Source organism: Acipenser ruthenus, chromosome 5, assembly GCF_902713425.1.
Source record: "Acipenser ruthenus chromosome 5, fAciRut3.2 maternal haplotype, whole genome shotgun sequence".
Classification (NCBI taxonomy): Eukaryota; Metazoa; Chordata; class Actinopteri; order Acipenseriformes; family Acipenseridae; genus Acipenser; species Acipenser ruthenus.
Genome location: NC_081193.1, coordinates 54,846,436 through 54,872,671, shown reverse-complemented (window position 1 = coordinate 54,872,671; position 26,236 = coordinate 54,846,436). Strand labels below are relative to the sequence as shown.

General features: G+C 42.7%; 1 protein-coding gene across 5 annotated transcripts in view; it reads right to left on the bottom strand.

Moving 5' to 3' along the window:
• The window catches only part of LOC117402952 (protein EFR3 homolog B), a 214,956-nt gene that overhangs the window by 113,217 nt on the left and 75,503 nt on the right, over positions 1-26,236 (bottom strand). For all 5 annotated transcript variants that reach the window (XM_059024327.1, XM_034004675.3, XM_034004674.2 and 2 more), the window contains 3 exons: positions 13,765-13,899; positions 13,592-13,670; positions 12,939-13,074 (listed from right to left, as the gene is read on the bottom strand). In XM_059024327.1, the coding sequence (XP_058880310.1) occupies positions 12,939-13,074; positions 13,592-13,670; positions 13,765-13,899 (350 nt within the window). The remainder of the gene's footprint in view (positions 1-12,938; positions 13,075-13,591; positions 13,671-13,764; positions 13,900-26,236) is intronic.

Below are 26,236 nucleotides of genomic sequence, written 5' to 3'. Positions count from 1 at the left end.
TTCTGTGCATGTTCGGGTCTGAGGCACACAATGCACTTCATGTGACCATCCTGTGCAGGCAGCTTGGCCTTGCAAGAGGTACATGCATGGAACCCAGACATGTTAACGTTGCTGTGCAATAGTGTGCAATACACTAAAAAGTGCACTTTTTTATTATTATTATATTTTTTTATTTTATTATTACTTTTTTGTGTACTGTATATTAGTACCTGCACACTGCACTTGGTGCTCAGTACTGACACGCAGTGCCGACACTAGCATTAGGCACACGGTACCGACACTCAGTGCCGATACGGTGCACTCGGTACAGACGCTTGGTACCGAAGCAGTAACCTTGAACTCGTAAGCGAGATCGGGGGCGATAAATCACAGTTACCGCAAGTGTCACATTAGCAGGGATGCCCACATGCAAGTCAGCCACTGGCTAAACTGCATAGTCAGTGCAAACACCAAACCAGCAGCAGCTTGCACAAAAACAGTAACCTCAGTCCCTAAGGATCGGGGGCGACCAGTCGCAGTTACTGTATGTGGTGAATAAACAGGGGTACCTACCTGCGAGTCAGCCACTGGATAATTCTAAATTTGTGCACAAAAATAGAAAAAGCCTGCTTCAAAAAGCCTTTGTAATAGTACTGCAGAAGCAGTACTAAAACAGCATCAAGCTGCTAGTAGGAACACCTACAAGCTGCTCGGAATTTCACAGAAAAGCATATAAACACACAGGTGGAATGAAAACTAAACCACATGGTCCACAAAATATTGTTATATTTATCTAAATGTAATAAATACACTATACATTTTAAGAAAAATAAATATTATATACTCCGCAGGAGCAAGTTAGTCTAATGTACTATGATCCTGGGGAGGAACTGCTAATCGAGCCGCAGGCTTCCCACAGCACAAAAGGCCACGGTGGGACTAACCTAGCATAGACTAAAACAACAAAAATATAGCTCGAAATAATGTTATACTTCAGCGATTCTGTAATATAATATATAGCACTAAAACAAGCCAAAAAAACCCAGTTATAATAGGTATATAGAGAAGAAAGATACACTTACCTGCTCTCAGCAGTAATCAGCATTGCTGAAAAAAGAAAATGGCGTTGCTGGAAGGGCGTGCTGTTATTTTGTGGTTGTGAGGCGGAGTCACAGCAGCGTCACCCTGCTCTAGCGAGTGTCTTTGGTATAGAGTTTTCAATTCGGGTGTCTTAAAGGGAAACATCTACTTGAAAGGAAACCCTACTACTGAAACAGGCTTGCACAGGGTGCATTAGAGGTAGGGTCTGAGAAGCCGCTGCCCTCAAGCCCAAAAGTTCTGGAACGTCATTACCATGAGCGCTCTTTTGAGCTGAATAGCTCTAACAGGCAGCTATTCTCTGCACGCTGCCGTCTGACAAGAGTGGACAGTATGGACCCGAAGTCCAAGCACACTCCTAGAGAGGAGGCTGTCTGAGAAGGTGTGAGCTGGCTCTTTGCAGATTCACTGTAAGTCCTAACTGTAGAAGGTGGCCGATGAACAGTTACATGTGACCGTATGTCTGAGCCGGAGACTGGGCAAAACTAACCAGTCGTCTAATAATAGAGTATTCTGATACCTTTTAATGGGGCAGGAGTAGCTTCTCTGTGCCTCGAAAAAGGCATGGGGAGCTAGAGAGAGGCCAAATGGTAAAACTTGAACTCATACGCTGTTCCCTAAAAGCTAACCACAGGTACTCAAGTGTGCCAGTTTTTATGGGGATATGGATATAGGCATCTTTGAGGTCCACCTTGGTGAACCAATTGCCTGGCCTGAATGACTGCAACTAGCTGATGCATCATCACATTTTGAACCTTTGGCTCAAAACAGGTTGACCTGCATGAGTTCGAGCATTAGTCTGAGGCCACCATCCGGCTTGGGCATGGAGTAGAACCCGTCCTCCAATTGGAGGGGGTGTACCATGTTAAATCACCCATTTTTGCAGCACAGCTGCTACCATTTGAGACACCACAGCAGTGTCCTGTGGGTCCGTAGCTGATGCTGCAGTCATGCCCCGAAAGGGAGGGGGATCGTGCTTAAACTGCAGTGAGTAGCTGGTCTGAACAGTAGTAAACACCCAGATGTCTGTGGTGCACTGACACCAATACTCCAGATGGCTCCCTGAGAAGGGGCCCTGGACCTGTGGCAGCAAACCCCTGGGGCCGCTGCTCACCTTGTGCTTGGCCTGAGGCTCGTGCCTCTGTGCTGGGAGGTGGTCTTGCCGCAGGTGCAGCTGGCTGTGCTGGTCCCTGAAGTTGCTGGCACAGGTATAAAAACCCAGGCATATGCAATAGCAAGCAATGTACAGTTATAATGTACAGTTGCTGCCTCAGCTGCTAAAGACAGTAACAGAACTATCAACAAGGCCTGTTTGGGACCAGACAGGGATGGGAACACTGGTCAGTAGCGGGCCGGAACCAAACAGAATGGAGCAAACTTTGTCCCCATCAGGCACGCCTGCCTGTGGGAAACTGCTGCCCAGAGCTTCTCTATTCCTGGGTGTGTGACTCTCACTTGGCACAGAACCTTGCGGTGAGGACACAGCCACCTCTCTATGAGAGGGTGATGGGGAAGAGTGCTGTACAACAGACAGATTTAACGATCACCAAAATAGTAATGCTCATGTTTCTGCAGCAGGGAAGCTTTCTGCTTACAAAGATTCCCAATAGACTGGTAGCGTTGCTTCTAAAATAAATTCGGAACATTGCAGGCAAGTTGAGGAAAACAGGCAATGCTTAAAAGCTGTGTGTCAAAGTATAATTTTCTGTGGACGAGTCGGTATTGCACTGCGTGGCCATGATGAGAGTGCAGGGTCTTCTAATCGTGGGAATTTTTTAGAGTTAATGGAACTGAGAACAACCGACAACCTTATTACTGATGGCTTTTTTAAAAAGCGGGAGAAATCCTTTAGTTACGTTCAGGGCAAACATCAGAATGAGCTGATTTCACTAATGAAAGACCAAATAAGTTAAATCACACAACATATACGGAATGCAGGCATGTTTGCTTTAATCGCTGATGAAACACAGGATATAAGTAGACATGAACAGGTTGCAGTTGTCCTCAGATACGTTGGCAGTGAGTTTGAAGTGCAGGAATCCTTTGTCGACTTCTACCGAACTACAAAAACAGACGCGAATCATTGATGCTGCTCCTGAAAAGCACGCTGTCAATTCTTGATCTTGATATAGACAAGCTAAGAGCCCAGTGTTACGATGGTGCAGCAAATATGAGGGGGACTTATAGTGGAGTTGCCTCTCGTATTTTAAAAGATAACCTGTTAGCAATGTACGTGCACTGTTACACGCATATTCTCAATCTCTGCATTGTGGGTGTATGTAGCAGCGTCCCAGCAATTCGGCACATGATGAGCAATGTGTCTTCGCTACACACCTTTATTGAGGGGTCAGCTAAACGCCATGCCATCTTTGAAGCTTTACAGAAGGAACTTTATGGGCAGGCTACAACTTTAAAATCCCTCGGTGATACAAGATGGAGCTGTCGTTCTGAACCGCTGAAAAGCCTTCTCGATAATTTAGATCAAGTTGTTGCTGTTTTGGCTGAAATTGAGGGAGCACTCTGTAGAGCTGCAGGAGAAACGTTTCTCCAACGTACGCTTGGAGAATGTACACAAAACTCACAGAATGTGGTTTACTAGTGCCTCCTTTGCGTGCTGCTGCCTCAGGCAGGAAGAGCATCTGCTTGCCCACAGGCAGGCTGGCCTTGCATGTGTCACAGGGATAAAACCCAAGTATTATGCAAATAGCAAGCAATGTACCAAAATAATGTACAGTTGCTGCCTCAGCTTGTTAAAGACTTGCATGACAAGTTTGGTACCTGTAGCACAGGGTAGGTACATTTGTGCACAATGAGGGTTACACATCCCTTACACCCCCTCTGCCATTCTGCTGAAGCAGCAACGTCGCTGTGTAACAGGGTGGGAGCTGCAGCTCCTATATGCAGTACTTACTGTAACAGGACTGGTGCAGTGTACAGTACTTGTAACAAAAACCCTGCTGTCTCAGACAACACAAGCAGCAATGCCGCTGTACAGTATGTTACAGGCAAGATTATAATTTAAAAAAAATATTTAAAAAAAACTGCGCGAGTCAAACTCAAGCCGGGTTCGTTGCTCTTAAGTAACTGCATGGTGCCCAAGCACTAGTGCAACGGTACGGAGCACGGTGCAAGGTACAATGGTATGGTGCAAACGGTACGGTACGGTGCACAGTACACTACCGTTACGTTAACCTTGTTCACAAGAACGGTGGTAGATCAGTGACCTACAGTTACCGAAGAAGCACAATACAGGGATGTCCACCTGTACAGCTTCGGGCTTAACGCAGCACAGCCCTAAGACTGGAGGAAGTCTGCTCTCACTGACAGTCTTCGCAATGGTACTGCAGGCAGTCAGACCCGAAGCAGCACTGAGCCCATCGACTGCTCGGTAACCTTGTTCGTTGTATGGAAAAGACCTGTAAAGGAAGTACTATTATTTAAACCATGAGTGTTTTTCGTGTTGTTTTGTCGGTCTATTAATAAGTGTATTTGTCATTGTTAGAAGGCTAAACTGTCCAGGAGCTGTCGCTAATCAGACAGCATCAACCCCGGACTGCCCTATTGTTTCACTGTTGCTGTATAATTCACCACTTACACAAGGAGCACTTACTGTTGGGATTTGTGACCGTGTCTGTGTATAGTGTGTGTCATTATTATTTCACGACTGAACCCTGTGGTTTTACTGACTTTAACCATTGCTGTGTACAGTCAGTATTATTATTTAAGCAAATAATGAAGCTCAGTTTTTCACCATTGAAATGTTGTTGGATTGTTGTTACTGAGCACTGCATCACCTCTACACCTGCACACTGCAAACCACTTTGCCACACCCTGGTAGAATGGGCAGTGAGTTTTTTTGGAGGGAGCAAGTTGGCTCGTTTATATGCAGTCTGAACCGTATCTATGATCCATCTTGATAGCCTCTGTTTAGACAGAGCTTCCCCATAGGACTTAGCCTCATAACAGATAAAAAAAACTGCTCAGACTGTCTCCAACTTTTGGTTTTGTCCACATAATATGCTAGTGCCCACACCAGGCAAAGTGTATGGAGCTGCTGCTCTCTATCAGACTGGAAAGGAGGTGGATGAAAAGCCTCAAGCTCTACCATCTGATTCATGTGGAATGCTGAGATGTTTTTTGGCAAAAAAGCAGGATTAGTGCGAAGTGTGACTTTCGCCTTTGCAACTGAAAAAGCTTGCATCTCATTCACCCGCTTAGCAGATGTAATAGCGAGCAAGAAAGCCACTTTCATTGATAAATATTTCAGCTCCGCTGAATGCAATGGCTTAAAAGGGAGGCTTCATAAGCACTTCTAACACCACATTAAGCCTCCAATGAGGGACAATGTCCTTCATAGGCAGCCGAAGCCGTCGAGCACCCTTTAAAATTGCCCGGCCAGGAAATGAGCTCCTGGGGAGACTGAATCAATTTTAATATGACAAGCCAAAATGGATTTCCCCTCATCAAATAGGTCCTGTAAAAATTGCAGTATAACTGCTATGGGACAGGTTGTAGGGTCTAATCCCTTAGGCAGGCACCACATTTGAAAAACACCCAACTTGTACCCATATGGGAACGTGTGGATTGCGCTCTGGCATTCTGTAGAGTGTCAATGACTCTATTAGAAAGCCCCAGACAGCTCAAATGGTGCCGTTCAGGGCCCAGACCCAGAGCTACAGGCTCGATGGGTTGGTATGCCATAAGGTCCCCCGTGCCTGACTGAGCAGGTCACGGCACTTGGGCAGTCTCCACGGCTGGCCGCTCAGGAGCTGCATCAGTTTTAAGACCAATCTCCTGGGACAATAAGGGGCTACTAGGAGCACCTTGGCTTGGCCCTGCCTGATTTTCTGCAGACATAACGGGAGTAAGGCGAGCGGTGGGAAGGTATATAACAGCTGCCTCTGCCATTTGTAATACCCGCAGTGAAAGGAGGTTCTAGTGTGCCCAGAGCAAAAGCTTGAGGGCCACACGATGGAGGATGACCTGAGGCTGGTTATTATTATTTTATTATTATTTATTTCTTAGCAGACGCCCTTATACAGGGTAACTTACAATTGTTACAAGATATCACATTATTTTTACATACAATTACATTATTTTTTTACATACAATTACCCATTTATATAGTTGGGTTTTTACAAGGGTACAGCAGCAGTGTCCCCCACCGGGGATTGAACCCACGACCCTCCGGGCAAGAGTCCAGAGCCCTAACCACTACTCCACACTGCTGCCCATATAACATAAAAATAAAATCATACCATTAGCGTGCACCAGGAAAATGTTATTGAATGACGCATTATATAGAAACCGGAACTATGAACATGCTGTATTGCTGATTTCATAATTCATTTTGAATAATCTTTGAATCTGTATGCAAGAACTGCACTTAAAAAACACATCCCTTTTTCAGTTGTAAGTCACCACTATTGTGCTGTCTGTATGGACAAGCACATGTCTCCCTCGAACCTTCTGCAAAAAATGATGAAAGGCTAAGTAAACTGCCTGCAGCTCTAAAACATTTATGTGGAGACCCTGCCCCCCCTGCCATTCCACACAGCACCCCAACCCAGGCTGGACGTGTCTGTGGTGACGACCTCCCTTCTGGTGACACTGCCCAGCACTACGCTAAGGCATAGATGGGCAGGCTGTTTCCACCTAGAGCGTGCCTTTAGACAGTGGCAAGACACTGTGAATAGGTGGTCGCGGTTCAATGCGGGCTGAAAAACCCTTCTGTTGAACCAGGCCTGCAGGGTGCATGCACAGGAGACTCAAAGGTAGGGTCTGAGAAGCTGCTGCCATCAACCCCAGAAGTTTCTGGAACTTCACTAGCATGAGCACTCTGTTGAGCTAAAATAGCTCTAAATAGGTGGCTATTCTCTGCTCTCTGCTGTCCAACAGAAAGGACAGCATGGACCTGGAGACCAAGCACAGATGTGAGCTGGATTTTCACATGATTCACCGTAGGACCCAACCTGGTTGGTGACAAGTTCCATGTGGGCGCCTGCCTGTGCTGGAGACTGGGCACAAATGAGCCAGTCGTCCAAATAATTGAGGCCTCTGATGCCTTTGAGTCTCAATAGGGCCAGAATAGCATCCATGTAGTTCGAAAAGGCACAGGGAGCTAGAGAGAGGCCAAATGACAAGACCCGCAACTCGTACGCTGTTCCCTGAAAGGCGATCCGCAGATACTTTTATGGTTTTATGGGGATATGGAAATAGGTATCTTAAGGTCCACTGTGGTGAACCAGTTGCCTGGCCTGATTGACTGTAACAGCTGTTGCATTGTCAACATTTTGAACCTCCTTTGGCTCAGATACAGGTTGACCTGTCTGAGGTCGAGGCCATCATCCCACCTGGGCACCAGGAAGTACCTTCCACCAACTGGAGGGGGTCTATCATGCAAATAGCCAGTTTTTGCAGCAGAGCTGCTACTTGCTGAGACACCACTGCGGCGTTCTGTGGGTCAGTGACTGAAGTTATAATCACGACCCGAAAGGGAAGTGAACCATGCTTGAACTACAGGGAGTAACCGGTCTGAATGGTAGTAAGCACCCAGATATCCGTGGTGCGTTGCCGCCAATACTCCAGGTGGCTCCCTGAAAAGGGGTCCTGGGCCTGTGACAGCAAACCCCTAGGGCTGCTGCACAGCTTGTGGTTTGGCCTGAGGCTTCTGCCTCTGTGCGGGTGGTGGAACCTATACGGCTCTTTAGTGCTTTCGTCACTGACACTCACTTACGTAGAGATGGCTGCTACCTGGTTGCAAACAACATAGCTCTCTCAATGTTTTCGGCACTCAATTTTTTTTAAAGGGGAAGAAAAACTAATTAAAAAGGGAGAACTCTCTCAAATCAGGGAAATTGCAATCATTCTTATATGATGGTACACTTGGTGTCTTGGAAGCCAAAGTTAATGACAGTATGAAGGCTAAAACTTACAATGTTGAGGTAAGTTTCCTGCTAAATTGACTCTCAGACTTTATCGTTTGATATAAAATGATAAAAAAAAAAGATTTTTAAACAAGAATAATAATAGTAGTAGGTAATATCAATGAAAAAGAAGTGGAATAGCTGACACCAATTTATTATTCTGCTTTACATTTTAAAACAGTTTCACTTCATTGTTCTCCGTACGGACACATTACCTCAGAATACTGTAAATGTACTATCACCTATTTTGTTTAAATAAAAAGCAAAAGCCTTTTTTAACAGCTTATTTTTCCACCTGAGATTGCCCCCACTAACCTTTGACCAGATATTGTCTTGCTGTCTGGATCAGCACGCCTTGTTCACCTGGTAGAGTTAACAGTGCCATGGGAGGACGCTGTGGATGAGGCATATGAGAGGAAGAAACTTTGGTATGCTCAACTAGCTGCTGAAGTGGAACAGTGAGGATGGAGAAGTCCGGGTTTACCCAGTGGTGGTGGGTTGTCGAGGATTTGTGGCACACTCTACAACCCGGTTTCTCAGAGATGTCGGATTCAGCGGCCAAAAGTTGCGTCGCACAGTGAAGAACTTATCTGAAGCAGCAGAGAGGAGCAGCAACTAGCTGTGGTTGAGACGGAAAGATTCTGGCTAGGGATCTCAAGCACAATAGAAAGAAAGAAATACTGATGTACAGGTAAGTAAGCTTTGCTGAGTTGAGTGGGGGACGGAGGGGGGTGATTCTGGAACACCAGAATCACTGTCGAGCCCTCTTGAGGTGTCGTGGGCTAGTCGACAAAACACAGAGGACAGAAGGTGCCCACTTGAAGACACCAGAGATGTACCCTACTTAGCCCAATCCAGACGGTTGTCATGCTGATGCGCTGGGGAGATCGCAATGTGGTTGAAGAATCTTTTTTCTCCTTCATTTGTTAAACGACTATTGTATTGAAATGCTGCCTCCCAGTAATTAAGTAACAGTTAATTTAGCAAATGTTTAACACTTTCTATACATGTTCATTTGTTTTAATTTAATTTGCAAATGGAAAATCTTGTTCTTGTTGAGTTCAAAAATAGTTGGCCAGTTCTCTTTTCTTCCATCCTTAGTGACAACTACATAACCTGGACCACTTCTACACCATCTTTCCACCTTGCCTCCTCATAGAATATAAATAATGTAGTTTTATATTTGTACTGTTGTCCTGCAGTGTTCGTCACACGGAACTAAACAATGAGTTAATGTTACAAAACGAGAAAGAGACAGCTTGATAGAAACCTGTCGTTTGGCTATCATCCTCTAACAATAACAAGGGTGTTTCTGCTTTCAAAAAGTGCCGTACCAATGCTACTACTACTAGTTGTAGTAATACAGTAATATAATAATAACAATGAACATGAACACCACCTCTTGCAGCAGGCGCAGTGGGAGGCTGCTGGGGACTAGGACGCCAGTTTGCTGCTGGTTTCCGCACTGGGGGTGATCGGTTGTGAAGCAAGCGCACCAGCTCCTTTGTGGATTCCCACGGGCGGTGAGAGCACTGCAGCATCTCGTCCACCGCGGGACAGAAGGTATGCCCTGGTGTAATAGGAGAATCCAAAAGCTGTGCTTTGTCCCTGTTTCTAACTACAGCCTGTCCGTTCAGTTTTGACATACGCCGCATGTTCTTATTAACCAGGCGCAGCTTATCCAGCTGTTGTGGTGAGGGCCTCTGACTGTCAGAGAGGGACCTCAGCAAATAGGACTGCTAGGCTACCAGAATACTATTAAAGTTGCCCATCCATGCGGCGAACACACTGGCTGAATAAGCATGCTTGAGAATCACCGCCGAGACCCGGCACTGTTTGTTGGGGCAGATTAGGTGCTAATTAGGTGCCTGTACCAGCGCTGTAATTGAAGCCTCTACCGGATCATGCACCCTATATAGGCTGTCCATAGACCAGGAAAATTGCAGGAACTGTAGCCAGGTGACCCCAGGACAGGATCTCAAAAAGAAAGTCCGGGTGCACTGGGGGGGGGGGGGCGGGGGACACGGGACAGGTGGTAGGCTCATCATCAAAGATAGACTGCCTTGTCTCACCTTCTGTAGGCCAGGGCACTTGCAAGACTACAGTGGCCCTCTTGATTAGTGATAGAAGCTCCACCGACAGGGAGAGCTTAACTGCAGGGGACTCCATGTCCTCAGATGTGAACACCTGCTCCTGTTTGCCCACCTCCTCAGAGGCGGCGATGGACAGCATGTCATCCTGCTGCCAATCTGTGCTTATATCCCCCTGGGACCCCAAGGGGACAGGCGGGGCGGGTGTCCCGCCGAACGTTCATGCTTTAACTCTGTGAGCATTGTTCCTTGGTGGGAAACTGCTGCCCAGAGCTTCTACATCTGCTCCAAGTCCGCTGATTGCTTGGAACGGCGACTTCTCCCTCTTTCTCGGAGGAGAAGGAGAGGCAAAGGAGGATGAGGAAGACCGTGACGATGGCTTCCTACGTGGGCTACTTTCCCGGATGCGTCGTCCGCTCTCCCATTGCACAGAGCCAGGGGGTGAGGATGCAGCCATTTTTCTAACAGAGGGTGACGGGGAAGAGCGCTGTGCAGGAGTGAGGGACGCAGAGCGCTCTGTAGAGTTGTGGGAGAGCTGTTTCTCCAGCGTGCACTTGCAGAAATGTGCACAAAACTTGCAGAAACTGCAGTTCACCAGTGCCGCCTTTGCGTGCTCTGGCCCCAGGCAGGAAGAGCATCTGTGGTGCTTGTCTTCAACAGGCAGACTGGCTTGCATGTCTCGCAGGGATAAACCCAGGCATTATGCAAGTAGCAATGTAGTGTACTGTACAGGGATGCCCACCTATGCAAGCTACTGGCAAAGCCACTCAATCATTAACTCACACGAGACTGAGGGAAGCCTGCTTGTTAGAATGAACTAACAGCCCTTGTAAAGGTGATGCAAAAGCTGTCACCAAAACGGCATCAGGACACTGTGGGAGAGATTGCAAGCAACCACAACCAAAGCAGCCTCTTGGTCTTGTGCAGCGCTGCTGACTCTCACTACACGTGTGCTGCAGCATGTAATGCAGACAATCCTGCGCTTAGTCTCTGTGAAAACAGAAAAACGCAATGAGAAAAGATAAATATTTCTCTCATATAAAATACAGTAAAAACAATTACTTTTACAAACCGTCTCGTAAGCCAAAACGAGAATAAACTAACTCCAGCCAGAGCTATTTTAGCCTGGGGGAAGAGCACAAAGTCAGCCGACTTACGATGCTTGATCCCTGGTAAGGGGCGACTCAAGCTGCCATCTTCACGTGGGGCAAAAGGTTGCGCAGTGGGACGTAACAAACAGGCTGTAGTACACAAATACACGTAATTAGTGAAACTAACACAGTAATTATTTTTAATGTCACATACTGTATATTTTGTGTAAAAATATAATAAATGCAAAAATCTATAGAAGAAAAACAAGTACTTATATGAACAGGCTCTCCTGTCAGGTCAGTTCTTGGAAGGAAAAATGGCACCGAGTTCTGCGAGCGCTATCATTTTGTGCCCTTGGGGATGGGGCATGACTGCGTCACAGGTTCTGTGAGCAGCTTTGATGTTTTATACAGGTTTTGGGTCTTTAGGAGGTAAATAACCATTCGGTAATGGTTACATTTCATAATTGAAAGGGAACCTCCTGGACATCTCAACTGATGGCAGACTTGAGATCGAGTTTTAATAAAAGCAGATGGCTGAGTTTTGAGTCCAAAGGCAAACAGAGTTCCCCGAATTGTCAGACAGAGCTGTCAAGGTTTTGATGCCGTTTGCTACAAGTTACCTGTAGGTTTGTGTAGAAAACAACTTGCGACTCAAACTATAACCAGTCATTCCAAACATTGTGCGCATATGCACAAACAAACAACTGCATCAATCACATTAATGGTGTGTAGTATCACTATATTAAGCTGTACTATACTTGTTTAAGTTGAGCAAAGCATACATTGAAACTAAAAGTGGTAATTATATGTGTTGTATTATTATAGTCATTTATATTGTATGAATTATATTGTTTATGTGTATTAATGTGTATTATTAAAGCATATATTAAAAATAACATTAAAATATAAACCTGTATGCTAAGGGTATGCAGACAGTTGATTGGTCTGGAAGGGGGTACGCAACAATCAAAAGTTTGGGAACTGCTGACTAGGTAACTAAATCACCATCAAAAAAAATAAATAAAAAACTGTCACATTGCAGGCAGTCTTAAAAAGAGCGGCCAAGGATTGGATTGGATGGGTATGGGGACTGCTCCCTTAACCCTGACCAGGATGCCCCCTCCAGACTGGTTTGACGTGTAGAGGAGCTTACACAACCCACTTCTCTATGAATACTTCACTATCTAATGCATTTCATGAACCAAAACATGAAGGTATTAATATATTTATTTTTTAACCAACCAGCAAATTGTTTTCAATAACTACATTATATGTTATTCTATGTATTAAATTAGAATGCAAGTGCTACAGCTCCCTCTAGTGACAACACTTTTAGCTGCCAGCTCCTGCACTCGTGTCTGTCTATTTCCTCACTGTTAGCCTCAATAACACTGCAAAGCTGCGGGAGTGAAAAGAAAAAAGTTTCTATCAATTATGGTATACACATAATCAGAATGGTTAAACAAATAATCCATTAAATTGTTTATTTAATTTTTACTGACGCTAACACACAACCTAACACATTACTCTGCTATTAACTTGCCGAGCAGGTTGATACGGTTTTGCAGCCTACTTATTATTGGGCCAGTTAAAATTGTATCCTGGCCAGTAAAAAAAAGTTTAAATGATGTTACTGCACTGATGAAGGCCAGTAAAAACACTACCTCAGTGGCCCAAGGGGCCAGTACTAAAAAATCTAAATGTAGAGCCCTGCAATCTTTATTGTTCGCGGACTGTTTAAGATTACTTACCTACAGAGCCACTGGCTGCAATAACAGCTGCCTCAGACAGTACCTCCACTATCCCAGCACGTACTGTGGCAGCATTCTTGCTGTTTGCATCAAGGTGTCCCAGGAGCTGCTGAATGACCAAGTGGGAATGCTGGGACTGAAACAAGTGAGACAGGAAAAAAAGCTGAGGGTTAGACTGAGGAGTCTGCCAAAAAAACTGCACCATTTTACTTATCTAATGCCTCAGGAAAGATGCTTCCAAAGTGCTCTAGAAATATATATTTTTTTTTAAAAATCAATCAACACACACAAAACAGTAAACAAAAATCAGCTATTAAAAACCTCAACTTACACCCAGTTTAGCTGTCGATTTTAACTGAGGGCAGCACAGTTCCATAGACTAACAAAAAAAGACTTATCACCCACCAAGCTTCAGTACCAAATCAGCAAAATCCTTACTCGCAAAAATTTTAATCCACTATAATACACACTGAAATTGCCTGATACGCTCCATATTTTGGTTGTAGTTTGTTATCAACCTGGTATCATCCTTGACCCATTTGCCACACAACCTACAAAAACAGAACCATAAAATGGCTGAACACAAATGACTAAGATTACTAGAATAATTACAGCATTAATTGCCTAATTGGAAACAGACAGGGGTGTCTCACCTGTATGGAATACATGATGATTTTAAAGCAGCGGACAGCAAAAACTTTGCCCTCCCACAGTGAGTGATTATCCAAGTGCCTGAAACAGAATACAGAAACATTTGATACCCTCTTGCACTATGCAGAGCAGGAAATACAGTACATTCCTATCTCCCTACAGCCAGCTCACTCACATGAGGACAGGTTTGACGGCGTTCTTGATGTTCCCGTAGGCTGCACGGCCCAACAGCTCCCGGAAACACCTCTCCGTCAGCTCAGCTGGGCTCTCCTTCTCCTTCTCTGAGGACTGCAGGGGAGAAGGGGAGCGGCTGCAGAGACAGAGGAAAGAGAAACTTTAGATGCAAGTTTATAAACTTAATTCTTAAACATTTTTTTTTATTAACAATAATCAACAGTGTCATTTTATACAAACACTTGAAGTAGATCAAATAGATTATTTCTGAGAATATTATCAGGTATTTCCACTGCATTTTATGGATTACCCTGCCTTTACTGTTATGATCTGGTACATGCAAGCAGACTGTCAATCTCACAGCCGGCCTATGTTTGAGTGTGTGTACTTGTATGAGTGTGTATGATCCCTGCAACTCTCAGGGTTCTGTCTGCATCAGTGTGTGTCAATGTGATCCCCTGTTCAGTGCCTGTCGTATGTCCTTGTAAAATTTGACTGCAATATTGCAGTTTAGAGTTTGCAGATTTCACCTGAACTGAACTTCCCTCCAAGTCAATCAAATCAACTAGTTGATTAAACAAACTGGTTTAACTTTGTTGACCCCCACCCCCCTCAAAAAAAAAAGAAATAGGGGAAGTTGAAAGCAAAATAATTGAAAAATAAACAAGCCAGGCTACTATAAAGATCAAACCAATCAAACATCTATAAAATACATACAGCCATGTATGCACTGTAGGAAGGAAAATAAATAAAAATAAATAAACAAAAGAACAGTGCTGAAGTCCAGTATAACTGTGGCGCACTGGTACTCACAGTGGCAACCCACAAAATCGGTCGAATTCGAGGCATTCAGTAACGCAAACCTTTAATGCAGAATTACTGTATCAAGCACGAGAAGCACGAAAAGGCTGCAAGCCAGAATTATATTGTTTCTCAGGGATCCAAGTTAAGTTACTTATTAATACGACTACTGTCGCTGGTCGGGAATCAAGCCATCAGCTAAGTGTGCTTACCAGGGTAAGTGTGTGTATAGGGTGGCTAGCCATGGTTCTGAATTCATCCTGTCCATATTTCATTGTGGCATGTTTTTATTTATTTTACTTTGATTTTTAAATCCGTCTTGTGATTTGTTAAAACACCATCATGTGGCAGATTATAATTTGCACTATAGCCCAAGAAATCCTTAACGGTAAATATTCATAGCAACAGTACATATACTTGAATTCTTCCATAGCAATAGTACATATTCTCATAGCAACTGCTCTGACATGAAGTGTTCACCTTTCACATAAAAGAAAAAACATGGCGGAAGCACGTTTCCCTCAGCTTTCTGAAGCTTTTACAAGGTTAGAAACTAACAAAATTGTGGTACTAGTCCAAAGTACCTATTAAAACTTACTAGTCCTGACATAAATTTACTAGTCCTTATGTGAAGTGCTTAAGTTGGAATCAACAACAAAAATGCTAGGCTTAAATTTGATTTTCCTAAAAAATAAACACTGTTATAAATTTAGATTAAAAAAACAGATACAAAAAACATTAATGCTCATTCCCAGAAACAGCAGATCAGTCTCTCCATCTCAGGTACAGAATGAGCAGCAAACTCCACAGAGTCTCCATCATCGGGTACAGGAGCAGCAAGCTCCACACAGTCTCCATCATCAGGTACATCATCCACACAGTCTCCATCATCAGGTATAGAATGAGTAGCAAGTTCCACACAGTCTCCATCATCAAGTATAGAAGAAGCAGTAAGCTCCACACAGTCTCCATTCGTACAGAGCATGACCTTAGTCCATGCTTTTGCCACTGAAAATGCCTGCATCTCACTCATGCGTCTAGTGGAGGTATTGGCAAGTAAAAACACTGCCTTCAGAGACAGGTATTTAAGCTCTGTAGAATGTAGAGGTTCATAGGGTGGTTTCGTGAGTGCACGCAGCACCACATTTAACCACCACTGAGGAACTTTGTCCTTCAAAAAGGAGGCCGAAGCCTCTGCGCCTCTTTCAGAAACTGGCCAACCAGAAAGTGAGCCCCTGGAGACTACGGAGGCGTCCGTGGTGATCACCTCTTGCCCAACGCCACACCTAGACAGGTGAGCTGGCTGTTTCCACCATGGGAGGACCTCCATACAGAGTCAGGACACCGACAGGTGGAGATGTAGATGCAAGAGGGGATGATTCACCCTGCGAGTGAACCACGCTTGGAGAGGGCGCATGCAGAGAAGACCCAATGGAAGGGTCTGGGATTATTATTTATTTCTTAGCAGACGCCTTTATCCAGGGTGACTTACAATTGTTACAAGGTATCACATTATTTTTACATACAATTACCCATTTATACAGTTGGGTTTTTACTGGAGCAATCTAGGTAAAGTACCTTGCTCAAGGGTACAGCAGCAGTGTCTCCACCTGGGACACTGAACCCACAACTCTCGGGGCAAGAGTCCAGAGCCCTAACCACTAATCCACACTGCTTCCCCCGCTCCACAGTGTGGAGTAGTGGATGCTGCTGCCATCAGGCCCAGAAGCCTCTGGAAGGTGATGGCCTCCCGTGATGGAAGTAGGCGTCTTTCAGGTCCACTGTAGTGAAGAACAGATTTAGCTGTCTGAGGTCGAGAATGGGTAGTAGGCCACCGTCCCTTTTTGGTACCAGGAAGTACCTGGAATAAAACCATGACTCCAGGTCGGAGGGGTCTATTACCTGAATAGCCCTTCTTTGTAACAGGGTCCTCATCTCTTGAGGGTTACAGACAGAAGTCGTAACCACTCTTCTGTCTGGAGCCGAGCTGTACTGTGGTGAGCACCCAGATGTCTGTGGTTCTTGATCGCCAGTAATCCAGTTGCTGAACCACTGGTGGTTTTGCTGTTGCTTTTTGTGTATAAAGTGGTCGGCAGTATTGGCGACAGTGCCCCCTCTGTGTCTGGCCGCCCCTATGGTGGGGAGCCCCCTGACTTGAAGGCACTGCTGGCCATTGAGTCTGGGGCTGCTGAGCCCTAGGACGCCAAGGCGCCATTTGCTTCCTGGCTTGAGGAGCCTTTCTGTGCAGCAAGTGAACCAGCTCTTTGGTGGATTCGCACGCCTTCTGGAAGCTCAGCAAAAGTTCATCCACTGCTGGACCGAACGTATGGCCTGGTGTGAACAGGGCATCCAAAAAGGGTGCTGCGAGGACTCGGCCAAGAGACTGTCCATTGTATTTGGATAGCTGCAGCAGATGGTCAGTGATCAGGTTCAGATCCTCTAGCGTCCAATGGGATGGTCTGTGATTCACTGACAAGAAGTAGAAGCATCAATAAAAATGTCCAAGGTGTAATTCTGTATAGATTTTTTTATTTTATTATTTTTTTTTTATTTAGTAGTCAGCAATTGATTTTTACCCAATTTTTCTCCCAATTTGAAACAGCCAATTGTATTATTTTAGGCTCAGCTCACCGCTACCACCTCCGCGCTGACTCGGGCGCAGCAAATACGAACACACGCTGTCCTCCGAAAAGTGTGCTGTCAGCAGACCGCTTTTTTTCACTCTACAGGCCCGCCATGCATAAACCTCAGCGTCGGAGGACAACACAGCTCTGGGCAGCTTACAGACAAGCCCACAGGCCCCCGGCCAGTCTACAGGGGTCGCTGGTGCACGGTGAGCCGACGACACCCTGGCCAACCTAAGCACTCCCCACCTGGGTGACGCTCAGCCAACTGTGTGCCGTCCCTTGAGAGCTCTTGTCCACAGTCGGCAGTGGAATAGCCTGGACTTGAACCGGCAACCTCCGGGCTATAGGGTGCATCCTGCGTTCCACGCGGAGCACTTTTACTGGATGCACCACTTGGGAGCCCCCAATTCTGTATAAAATTCTGATATGGAATTATGATGTAAAATACAGGCTAGTTAGCACAAAATAACATTATTTGTTTAATATCATATGGCAACAACTAGTTCCTACCTTTCTTTGTACTTCTCTAATACTTGTTTTGCTGCCTTAAGTTCTGTGTATGTCATATATAATGGCATCTCTGTACTGGAAAGCTTCTGTGACCTTTGACAAGCAATCAACAACATCCCACAGGAAATGCAGGAAGTATAAACTGCTATCCAGGGATCTTAAGGAAATTATCTCTGTCTCTCATTCTTTTCACAACACCACTTTTGGCACCCAACATGACGGCAGCACCGTCTGTACCCATAGACACAAACTTGTTTCTCTATGATTCACAGGGGTTTTCTGTGAGCAGACTGCAAATTGCTTCTGTGACGTTTCCTGCATTTGCCTTCCCCAATAAAGTCTGTGTGGACGATGGTATTTGCAGGGAGAGAGACTCAGACACAGAAAGCTGCAAGTTAAATGTGCAAATGCAGTTTATTTACACAAATAACACAGACAAAACACTAAACAATACACACTTGACAAAACAAAATGGTTTACACAGCACAGACCTCCACCTTTATCACCAACATTAATTCTCTAATTCTTACTAACACCCGTGAACACCTATTTTATATACCTGTGGCTGAAGCCTAATTAATCATTAATCATTTATTCAATTGTCAACTCCAGCAACATTTCCACGTTTTTTGATGGGGATACATTTAACCTCCCTCCCTGCCAACCCAATATTTCCCAAACAAACACACATTGCCACAGTGGACAACATCGTTGACAGTATACTTCACGTAGCCTCAGTAATGGAGCTACCTGTAGAACCGTCTGAGATAACCAACAAATATTTTGCAGTTGCCATTCTGGTTAACTGGGCTTGACACTGGGTCCTCACAACAGCGTGTATAAACTCCTGTGCCTGTTTGTAATTTCTATAGGTTTTCCCCACATTTAATCCTTTTGCCTTATCCAGGTCACACATCCATTCAAAATCAGAATACGGTTGTGCATGCTGAGCTGTTGCTTTAAAATCAGAGGTGTTCATGGTGTGTAGTAATTGTTCCGCTTTTGATGTGCCTTGTTTGGCTGTCTTCGCCTTCATCAGTTTCACAGTTATGATGACTACTTGATTTTTCATGCGCTTTAAATCAACTCCATCTTAAAATTACATGACCCAGTCACAAATGTGCTACTCTGGCTTTTGTCATACTGGACCCAAGCCTTGCAGTACATCTTATTTTCTGAAGTCATATACTGTAGCCAATCAAATTGTGAAAGCCAGGTTACTTGAAAGTGCTCTGCCTCTTTTCTCTGTCATATTCCTGGTGTTGTTTGCAAATTACCTGTTCAGTCTTTTTTTTCTTTTCTTCAGGGGTGGGGGGGGGCAGGTCACAACCCAGTAAAAACATCCACATTTTTGTAAAAGGACTTTACACTTACTTCAAATATGCAACATGTTCAAGTAAAATCGAACGGCCAATAAACTTCGCACCCCACGCACAGGGAGAACGCAAACGCACAACGTCATTAAGTGGGTTTGCATTGCAGGGGAGATGAGGGGAGGTTTCAGGTCTGAGCGACTGTTTTGACGGAATTCAGTCTACAGACGGAACACTTTCACCCATGCCATATCCCCCTTGGGGACAATAGTTTTCCACTATATGCCTTAACTCCAGTCCATATTTGTACAGTATTGTAGAGTTGCACACTCACACCGGTATTTCAGGTTCTCGAAAGCAGCGGTTTATTAAACAGGGTCTCTACTGTACAAGTGACCCTAAAACCCCTTCTTTCTTGTACAAGGTGCTAGCTCCTTTTGAATGGAAGGCTTATGCTGCAGAAGTGTATGGTCCTTCAATAGAACCAACGTCATTTGTTGGGGCGGCTCCATTGAAAGATAGTGAATTCTGGCCAACTCAGATATTTTGGATGGAAGGAATACCTAATAAAATAGCCCTCTATGGTCCAATTGAAATCCATGAACATAATAGTTATCTGTCCAGAATCATTGCTCTGGGAAACTCTCTCTGAAAAGGGGAAGAGGCAGGCACATACCCAGCTTAAAGTGTGGATGTCAGAAGTCTAGGACTAGGCTGCCACAAGCAGAACCAAAAACATGTCCTGCTTGTACTTGCATGGTAAAACATTGCAAAATCATGTTTGAATGCAATGATGTACAAGGATTATCATTCTCTCATTTGAATGTTGAACCATACAGGATTTCATGTTCAGATATTTGCTCATAATTGAAATATTTGTTCGTTTTTCAAAAAGTAATAAAAACCATTATACTGCTCTGCACACAGGCAGAGACAGCATAACAGCAGCGTAGGGGCGTGGCCATGGCCCCTGTGTGTGTGCAGCTTTATTTTACAACAAGACCTTTACAATATGTAACACGTTAAAATAGAAAAATATCCCAGGAGTAGAGAATACGTGTGCGTTTACTTGTGCCTTTTGTAAACAAACAAAAACTGAAATTTTATTTTAACACTTCAAATAAAACAAAACGTGGAAATGACGTTGTAAAGTGAAGGGGAAAAAAACCTCACAAAAACGTGGAAATGACGTTGTAAAGTGAAGGGGAAAAAAAACTCACCGTTTTGGTTCTCGTTTATTACATTCCACATAACAGAAAGTCGCAACAAAAAATATATAATATATACAATCTATAAAAAAATCACTACACACATAGACTGAATAACCCAAACTGTAGGCCTATATTTAAATCAGAAAGTATTTATTGAAACCACCTTGTGTAACTAATGCAATTCCTGTCGAAATGTATTTTGTTTTATCCTTAAGTTCTACAAGAATGCCACCGGCTCTGTATTTGCTCTAAAGCCCTTTTGTGGGGACATTGTGGCAAGAAAACCAAGGTAGTGTTAATCATTTGAAACTGTGTTTTTCTTTTACTCTGACATGCACTGTTTCAAACTGTATCTAAAAAGATAACTTTAAAGCAGCCTTCCTACATATTGGTTCTTTCATAACACAACCTCATACTCAGTAACAGGGTGGACATGTTCAAATACATTCATATACATGTGTACTGCACTTTTTATTTCTCATCTAATTTTGTTTAAAAGTGATACTTGTGTTACAAGGTGCTAGAACATGGATATTAAATACACATAAAAGCTAATGATTAATTATTTGATTTACCACATAAATTAGTCCTTGCCTGGTATGACTTCGCAGTAAGCTCACTGTTGATCAAAACTCAAATCCTTTAAATTTAGTCTATGTCCAACATTTGAAACTCACTTGACTACTTGCAGGCACATAAATATGCGATTTCCAGTTAATACAACTGATATTATAAAGATTAACAAATTTAAAAAGTGAGTGATGATACCATTTTATTGCTCATGTAACAGGACGGACACAGAGCCCTTATTATTGAAACAACTGTTTAATTTCAAAATATAAATTCTTTCCAGTAAGTCTTGCAACAAATTAATAAACAACCACCCGATCTGACTGGAATCAGTTGATTGAATGGGACATTAGCAAGGAAAATCATCCCATAGGAATGGGCCAGTAGGTACCTCGTAGCCTCCCAACAGGTACAGTAGGTTGGGATGAAGAGCTTTAATGGACGTCGGATGTAGTAGCCGCGAGAGGGAGCTAAAAAGCGGTGTTGAAATAAGTTAAAAATTACTTTAATAGTAAGGTTTAGGGGTTGAGATTAGGTTTAGGGGTATAGATTAGGTTAGTTGTAGCAATGAGTTGTATACATTTGTCCTGCTTTTACGTAATCATTGTTTACTTTTATGAAAACTCTCAATGTCTCATTTCCGATCTGCCGAAAGTGCAGATTTATGCCCAAGACGTCCACACAGAAAAGCAAACAGTACACCATACGCAACAAAATTGTCTCTGTTATCTAAATAAGGTATAATCTTCAGTATTTTACAAAAAATAACTTTATCGTGGTTAGGGCTCTGGGGAACATTGCTGCTGTACCCTTGAGCAAGGTACTTCACCTAGATCGCTCCAGTAAAAACCCAACTGTATAAATTGGTAATCGTAAAAATAATGTGATACCTTGTAACAATTGTAAGTCGCCCTGGATAAGGGTGTCGGCTAAGAAATAAATAATAATAATAATAATAATAATAATAATAATAATAATAATAATAATAATAATACACCTGCCTTCCACTAAGGGCTCTAAAGCAAATACAGAGCCAACCATATGTGTCATCTAAGCATTTGATATGCCATCAGTACAGTTAACCAGGTTTTGTTTCGTTGGTGCAAATGAAGTTGTACGAAATTATCCTCATGTCTTCAGTTGTTCACTGAGATTTTGGTAACTAACAAATCATACATCTATAAAGACAGTGATTTAAAAAATAAAACAAAAAAATAAAACCTGTGCCACAATATCGTTGAATCCTGCATTGTATGACCTTATAAATTATAAGGTTGCAACCACAACCAAGCTGTTTTGAAAATGACAGCCAATTCCACCACGGTACCACAACATTTAAAAGATTCATTCAACGTGTTATAATAACTGGTTTGTTCATAAATATGTCCCCTTGCACCCTGCCTTTTCACTGTAAATGCTGTACAATTTTGAAGAAATTAACTGAGAAGTAATAACAGAATAAGGGACATCAACCAACAAGGTTTAGAAATAAAATACGATGGGTTTGTTTTATTTTGTTTTATTAAACAGAGGCATTAGTTAGCCATGTGTGTTTATAGCATATTGTGTTAAAGCACACGTTTCAGTAGTAACACAGGAGAAGTACACAAGGTAGTGATAATCTATTATAAAAAGAAAACAGATACATTAATGTACCTCAAGACTGTATTTCTCTATTATTCGTACTGATAAAACAAGGAAGACATTACGTGGATTATGGTAATGTTATAGATAGCTATTTGTTCCTGTGCATTTTTTTTTTTCAGTCAGAATTGATAAAGTGATAATTATCTACCTATTATGTGCTCATTTTTTAGCGTGGGTGAAACCAGGGTTAACATTATAACAAAATAACATTAAATTAGCATTTTATAGACACTGAATAAACTTAATATCATGTAAAATGCTACTGCACAAAAAAACTAGTAGCAAATTTAGAGTGTTGGGTAGCAAAATGCTACCAAATATACGTTAACCTCGAGCCTTGATATACAGTCTATATAAAAATCACTACACCACATTTTCAGGAAGTTGGGTATTGCAGACCTGTCAACTCTCCCGTATTCACCGGGAGTCTCCTGTATTTTGGACCCTTCTCCCAGGCATCTCCCGGGACAGTTTTTCTCCCGTAATTTGCTCAAAACTCTACTGTTAAACCCCCTTATGTCAGCAAACCTTTAATGTCTGGCCAGTGTGTGGTTGCTGCAATCCCTGTCTGTACTTTGGAGGGTTTAGGACCCAGGGGAGCTCTATGGCAGGTATGCATTCAGTGTACCAGTCAAGTTCACATACTTAACCATGCACTCCCGTCCTCGGTCAGCAAAGGAATAGCCTGGACTCTGACTCGTGACATCCAGACTATAGAGCGCATCCTGCACTCCACGTGGAGTGCCTTTACTGGATGCGCCACTCGGGAGCCCCTCATTTTCCATTTTTTGAAAACTGGTTGCACAAATTCTGGTGAGACGGTAAATAAATGCAAGGTATTTTTGTCATTTGTAGCAAATACAAACATCTGATCTTTGTATCCAAGTACATGTAAAACAATATTCGTTCGGATATTCGGATATTTGTCCCAACACTACTTTCAAAATGATTTATTTGTTTTTGACTGTTGAATAGCACTGATATATGATAACATTGAATTGAATCAACAATGAATATTGTCTAAAGATTGAATCATATGCCGAATTAATCAATCATATGTATTACCAGAATTCGATGATTACTATAAAATATACATACATATATATATATATATATATATATATATATATATATATATATATATATATTCAGTGTAACTTTTGATTTCACTTGATATGAATGTAGTTTTGAATGTAAGATAGAAGGATATTGTGGTAACACCCTAGATCATTTATAGTAAAATATTGTTTATACATAACTAAAGGTTAGTATCCAAAATCATGTTTACTTGTCTCCGATGGCTTAAAGATTAATGTTACAATTACTTTATCACAAAAAAAAAAAATGTTCTCAGTCCTCATATTTGAGGGCTCACTGAATTATCACCACAGTAGGCATACAATATTGAGGGAAGCCTGCTTGTTAGAGTCCTAACAGCCTTCGTAATGGCACCAAGGCAGCAACCAGAAAATACACAAAAGAGAAAGAACTCACAGAAAACACTAACAATACAATTATGCTTCAAACAGCCTGTGAGGAGAGCACAAGTCAGCCGAGTCAAGTTGATCTGTGGCAAGGGGCGACAGAACCACCGGCTCCACGTGGGGCACAAAGCCGCTGGGGGACGTAACAAGCAACAGGCTGCTTGCAAAATTACGTGTGATTAGACAAACTAATAACAATATGAATAATTATCGCCTTAACACTAGCACCGCCATAGCCGCTTTTTCGAACGGCTTTTGCAATTCAAATTTAAATATCTCCGCGTATGTGAATATCTCGTGCATGTCTGTTCTTAAGTGTTACTAAATATTTGAATTAAATACCCATAACATGTTTCAGCTGCAGAATCGTAAAAATGAGTAAGTTATAAGCACTTGCTTCTTCAACAGCCAGACCCGCAGCTTATGTGGCATACTGGAATCAATACAATATAGCCGAAAATTTAGTCTGGGCTTAAAATCAACGTCATTGTGTAATAACGTATTATAATCCTGTTGAGTGCTTGAAACACTGATGAAAGTCATTCTATACATCATATATTATTATTATTATTTACACTACATTTCTCAGGCTGAACGACTGTGCCACCCTGAGTGTGACGGTGCAAAAAAATTAAATTGCGTATTCTAAGCTCTGCACAGATCAGTGACCATCGGGACTGATGCTAAACGAAAGCCAGAGATTGTTGCATTTTACAACGCAATGAAGTACGGTGTGGATATACTGGATCAAATGGCACGGCTGTATTCTGTCAAAGGTGGTACTCGCAGGTGGCCTGTGTCTGTTTTTTATAATGTTTTGGGCCTGGCAGCCATCAACGCTTTGGTTTTGTACAAGGAGTGCACCGGCAACACAATCACTCGGAGGGACATCATTTTGCAGCTAGCCCTGGAGCTACGGCAGAAACATTTTGATAAGAGAAACGAAAGCCTGCTGGCAAATGCCCCTCAACCTTCAGCCAGCACTGCGCCCACTGGCACAAGGAATAAAAGACAATGCCAGGTTGCTAAATGCAATAAAAACTTTTGATGTCTGTGCCCGTTATGAAAAGGCAAGTCTGTGGCAAATGCACTGGTACAGATGAAAAGCGTGTTGTCTGCGTAGATTGCATTTCGAAAGCTGTAATAGAACTCTGAAAAGACAGACAGCCTTTGAACTCTGTTTCACTCAAAGCGCTTTCACGTTGAATAAGTTCCGTTATTTTCATTTTATGCTATTTTTATAACTAGTTATTTATGTTTTTTAATTGTATATGTGCATACAGCTTTCTACACCTGTTTACACAGAAGTTTATTGCGTAAAGTTGATTTTATTAGTTTTTTATGTTAATGTACAGTGCCGAGAAAAAGTCTGTGAACCCCTTAGGATTTTCACATATTTCAAACCTAAAATGTTATTAGATCTTAATCTAAGTCCTAATAATAGATAAAGATAACCTGATTAAACAAAAGTTCTACCTTTGACTCGTCTGTACAGAGAACATTGTTGAACATTGTTCCAGAAGTCTTGTGGATCATCTCTGTGCTCTTTGGTGAACTTCAGATGGGCAGCAATGTTCTTTTTAGAGAGCAGTGGTTTCCTCCTGGCTATCCTTCCATTCTTGTTCAGTCTTTTTCTGATAGTTGAGTCATGAACACTCACATTAACCAAGGCGAGTGTGGCCTGCAGATTCTTGGATGTTACTCTGGGGTTCTTTGTGACTTCCTTGATGATTTTCCGGCTTGTTCTTGGAAAGATTTTGGTAGGAAGAACGCTCCTGGGTCTGTCTGACAGTGGATTGGTGGAGCCCCAAATCCTTAGAAATGGTTTTGTAACCCTTTCTAGACTGATGAGCATCAATGACTGTTTTTCTGAGATCCTCAGAGATTTATTTTGATCATGGCATGACGTGTTTCCACACACCTGTATGGTGAAGACCAAACTCACAAAGTTTCTGATCTTTATATAGGGTGCGGCCTCCCAAACACACCCCTGAAGATCTACCTAATTATTTAAACACCTGATTCTAATTATCCCCTTAATTGAGCAGATAAAACCAGGGGTTCACTTACTTTTTCACATACCCTGGATCTTAATTACTCATTGTTTGTCTAATTCATACATAATTTTGTTTCAAAAGACATGGAATTGGTTAATATAAACCCCCTGGATATTTAAGAAGGCTATCATGGTAAAACTATTGAATTTCCCTAATTATCATTGGGGTTTACAAACTTTTTCTCAGCACTCTATATGTGCTCTTTTTGGAAAAAATAAGAAAAAAGTTAAATTTTCAATGTAAATAGTGTTTC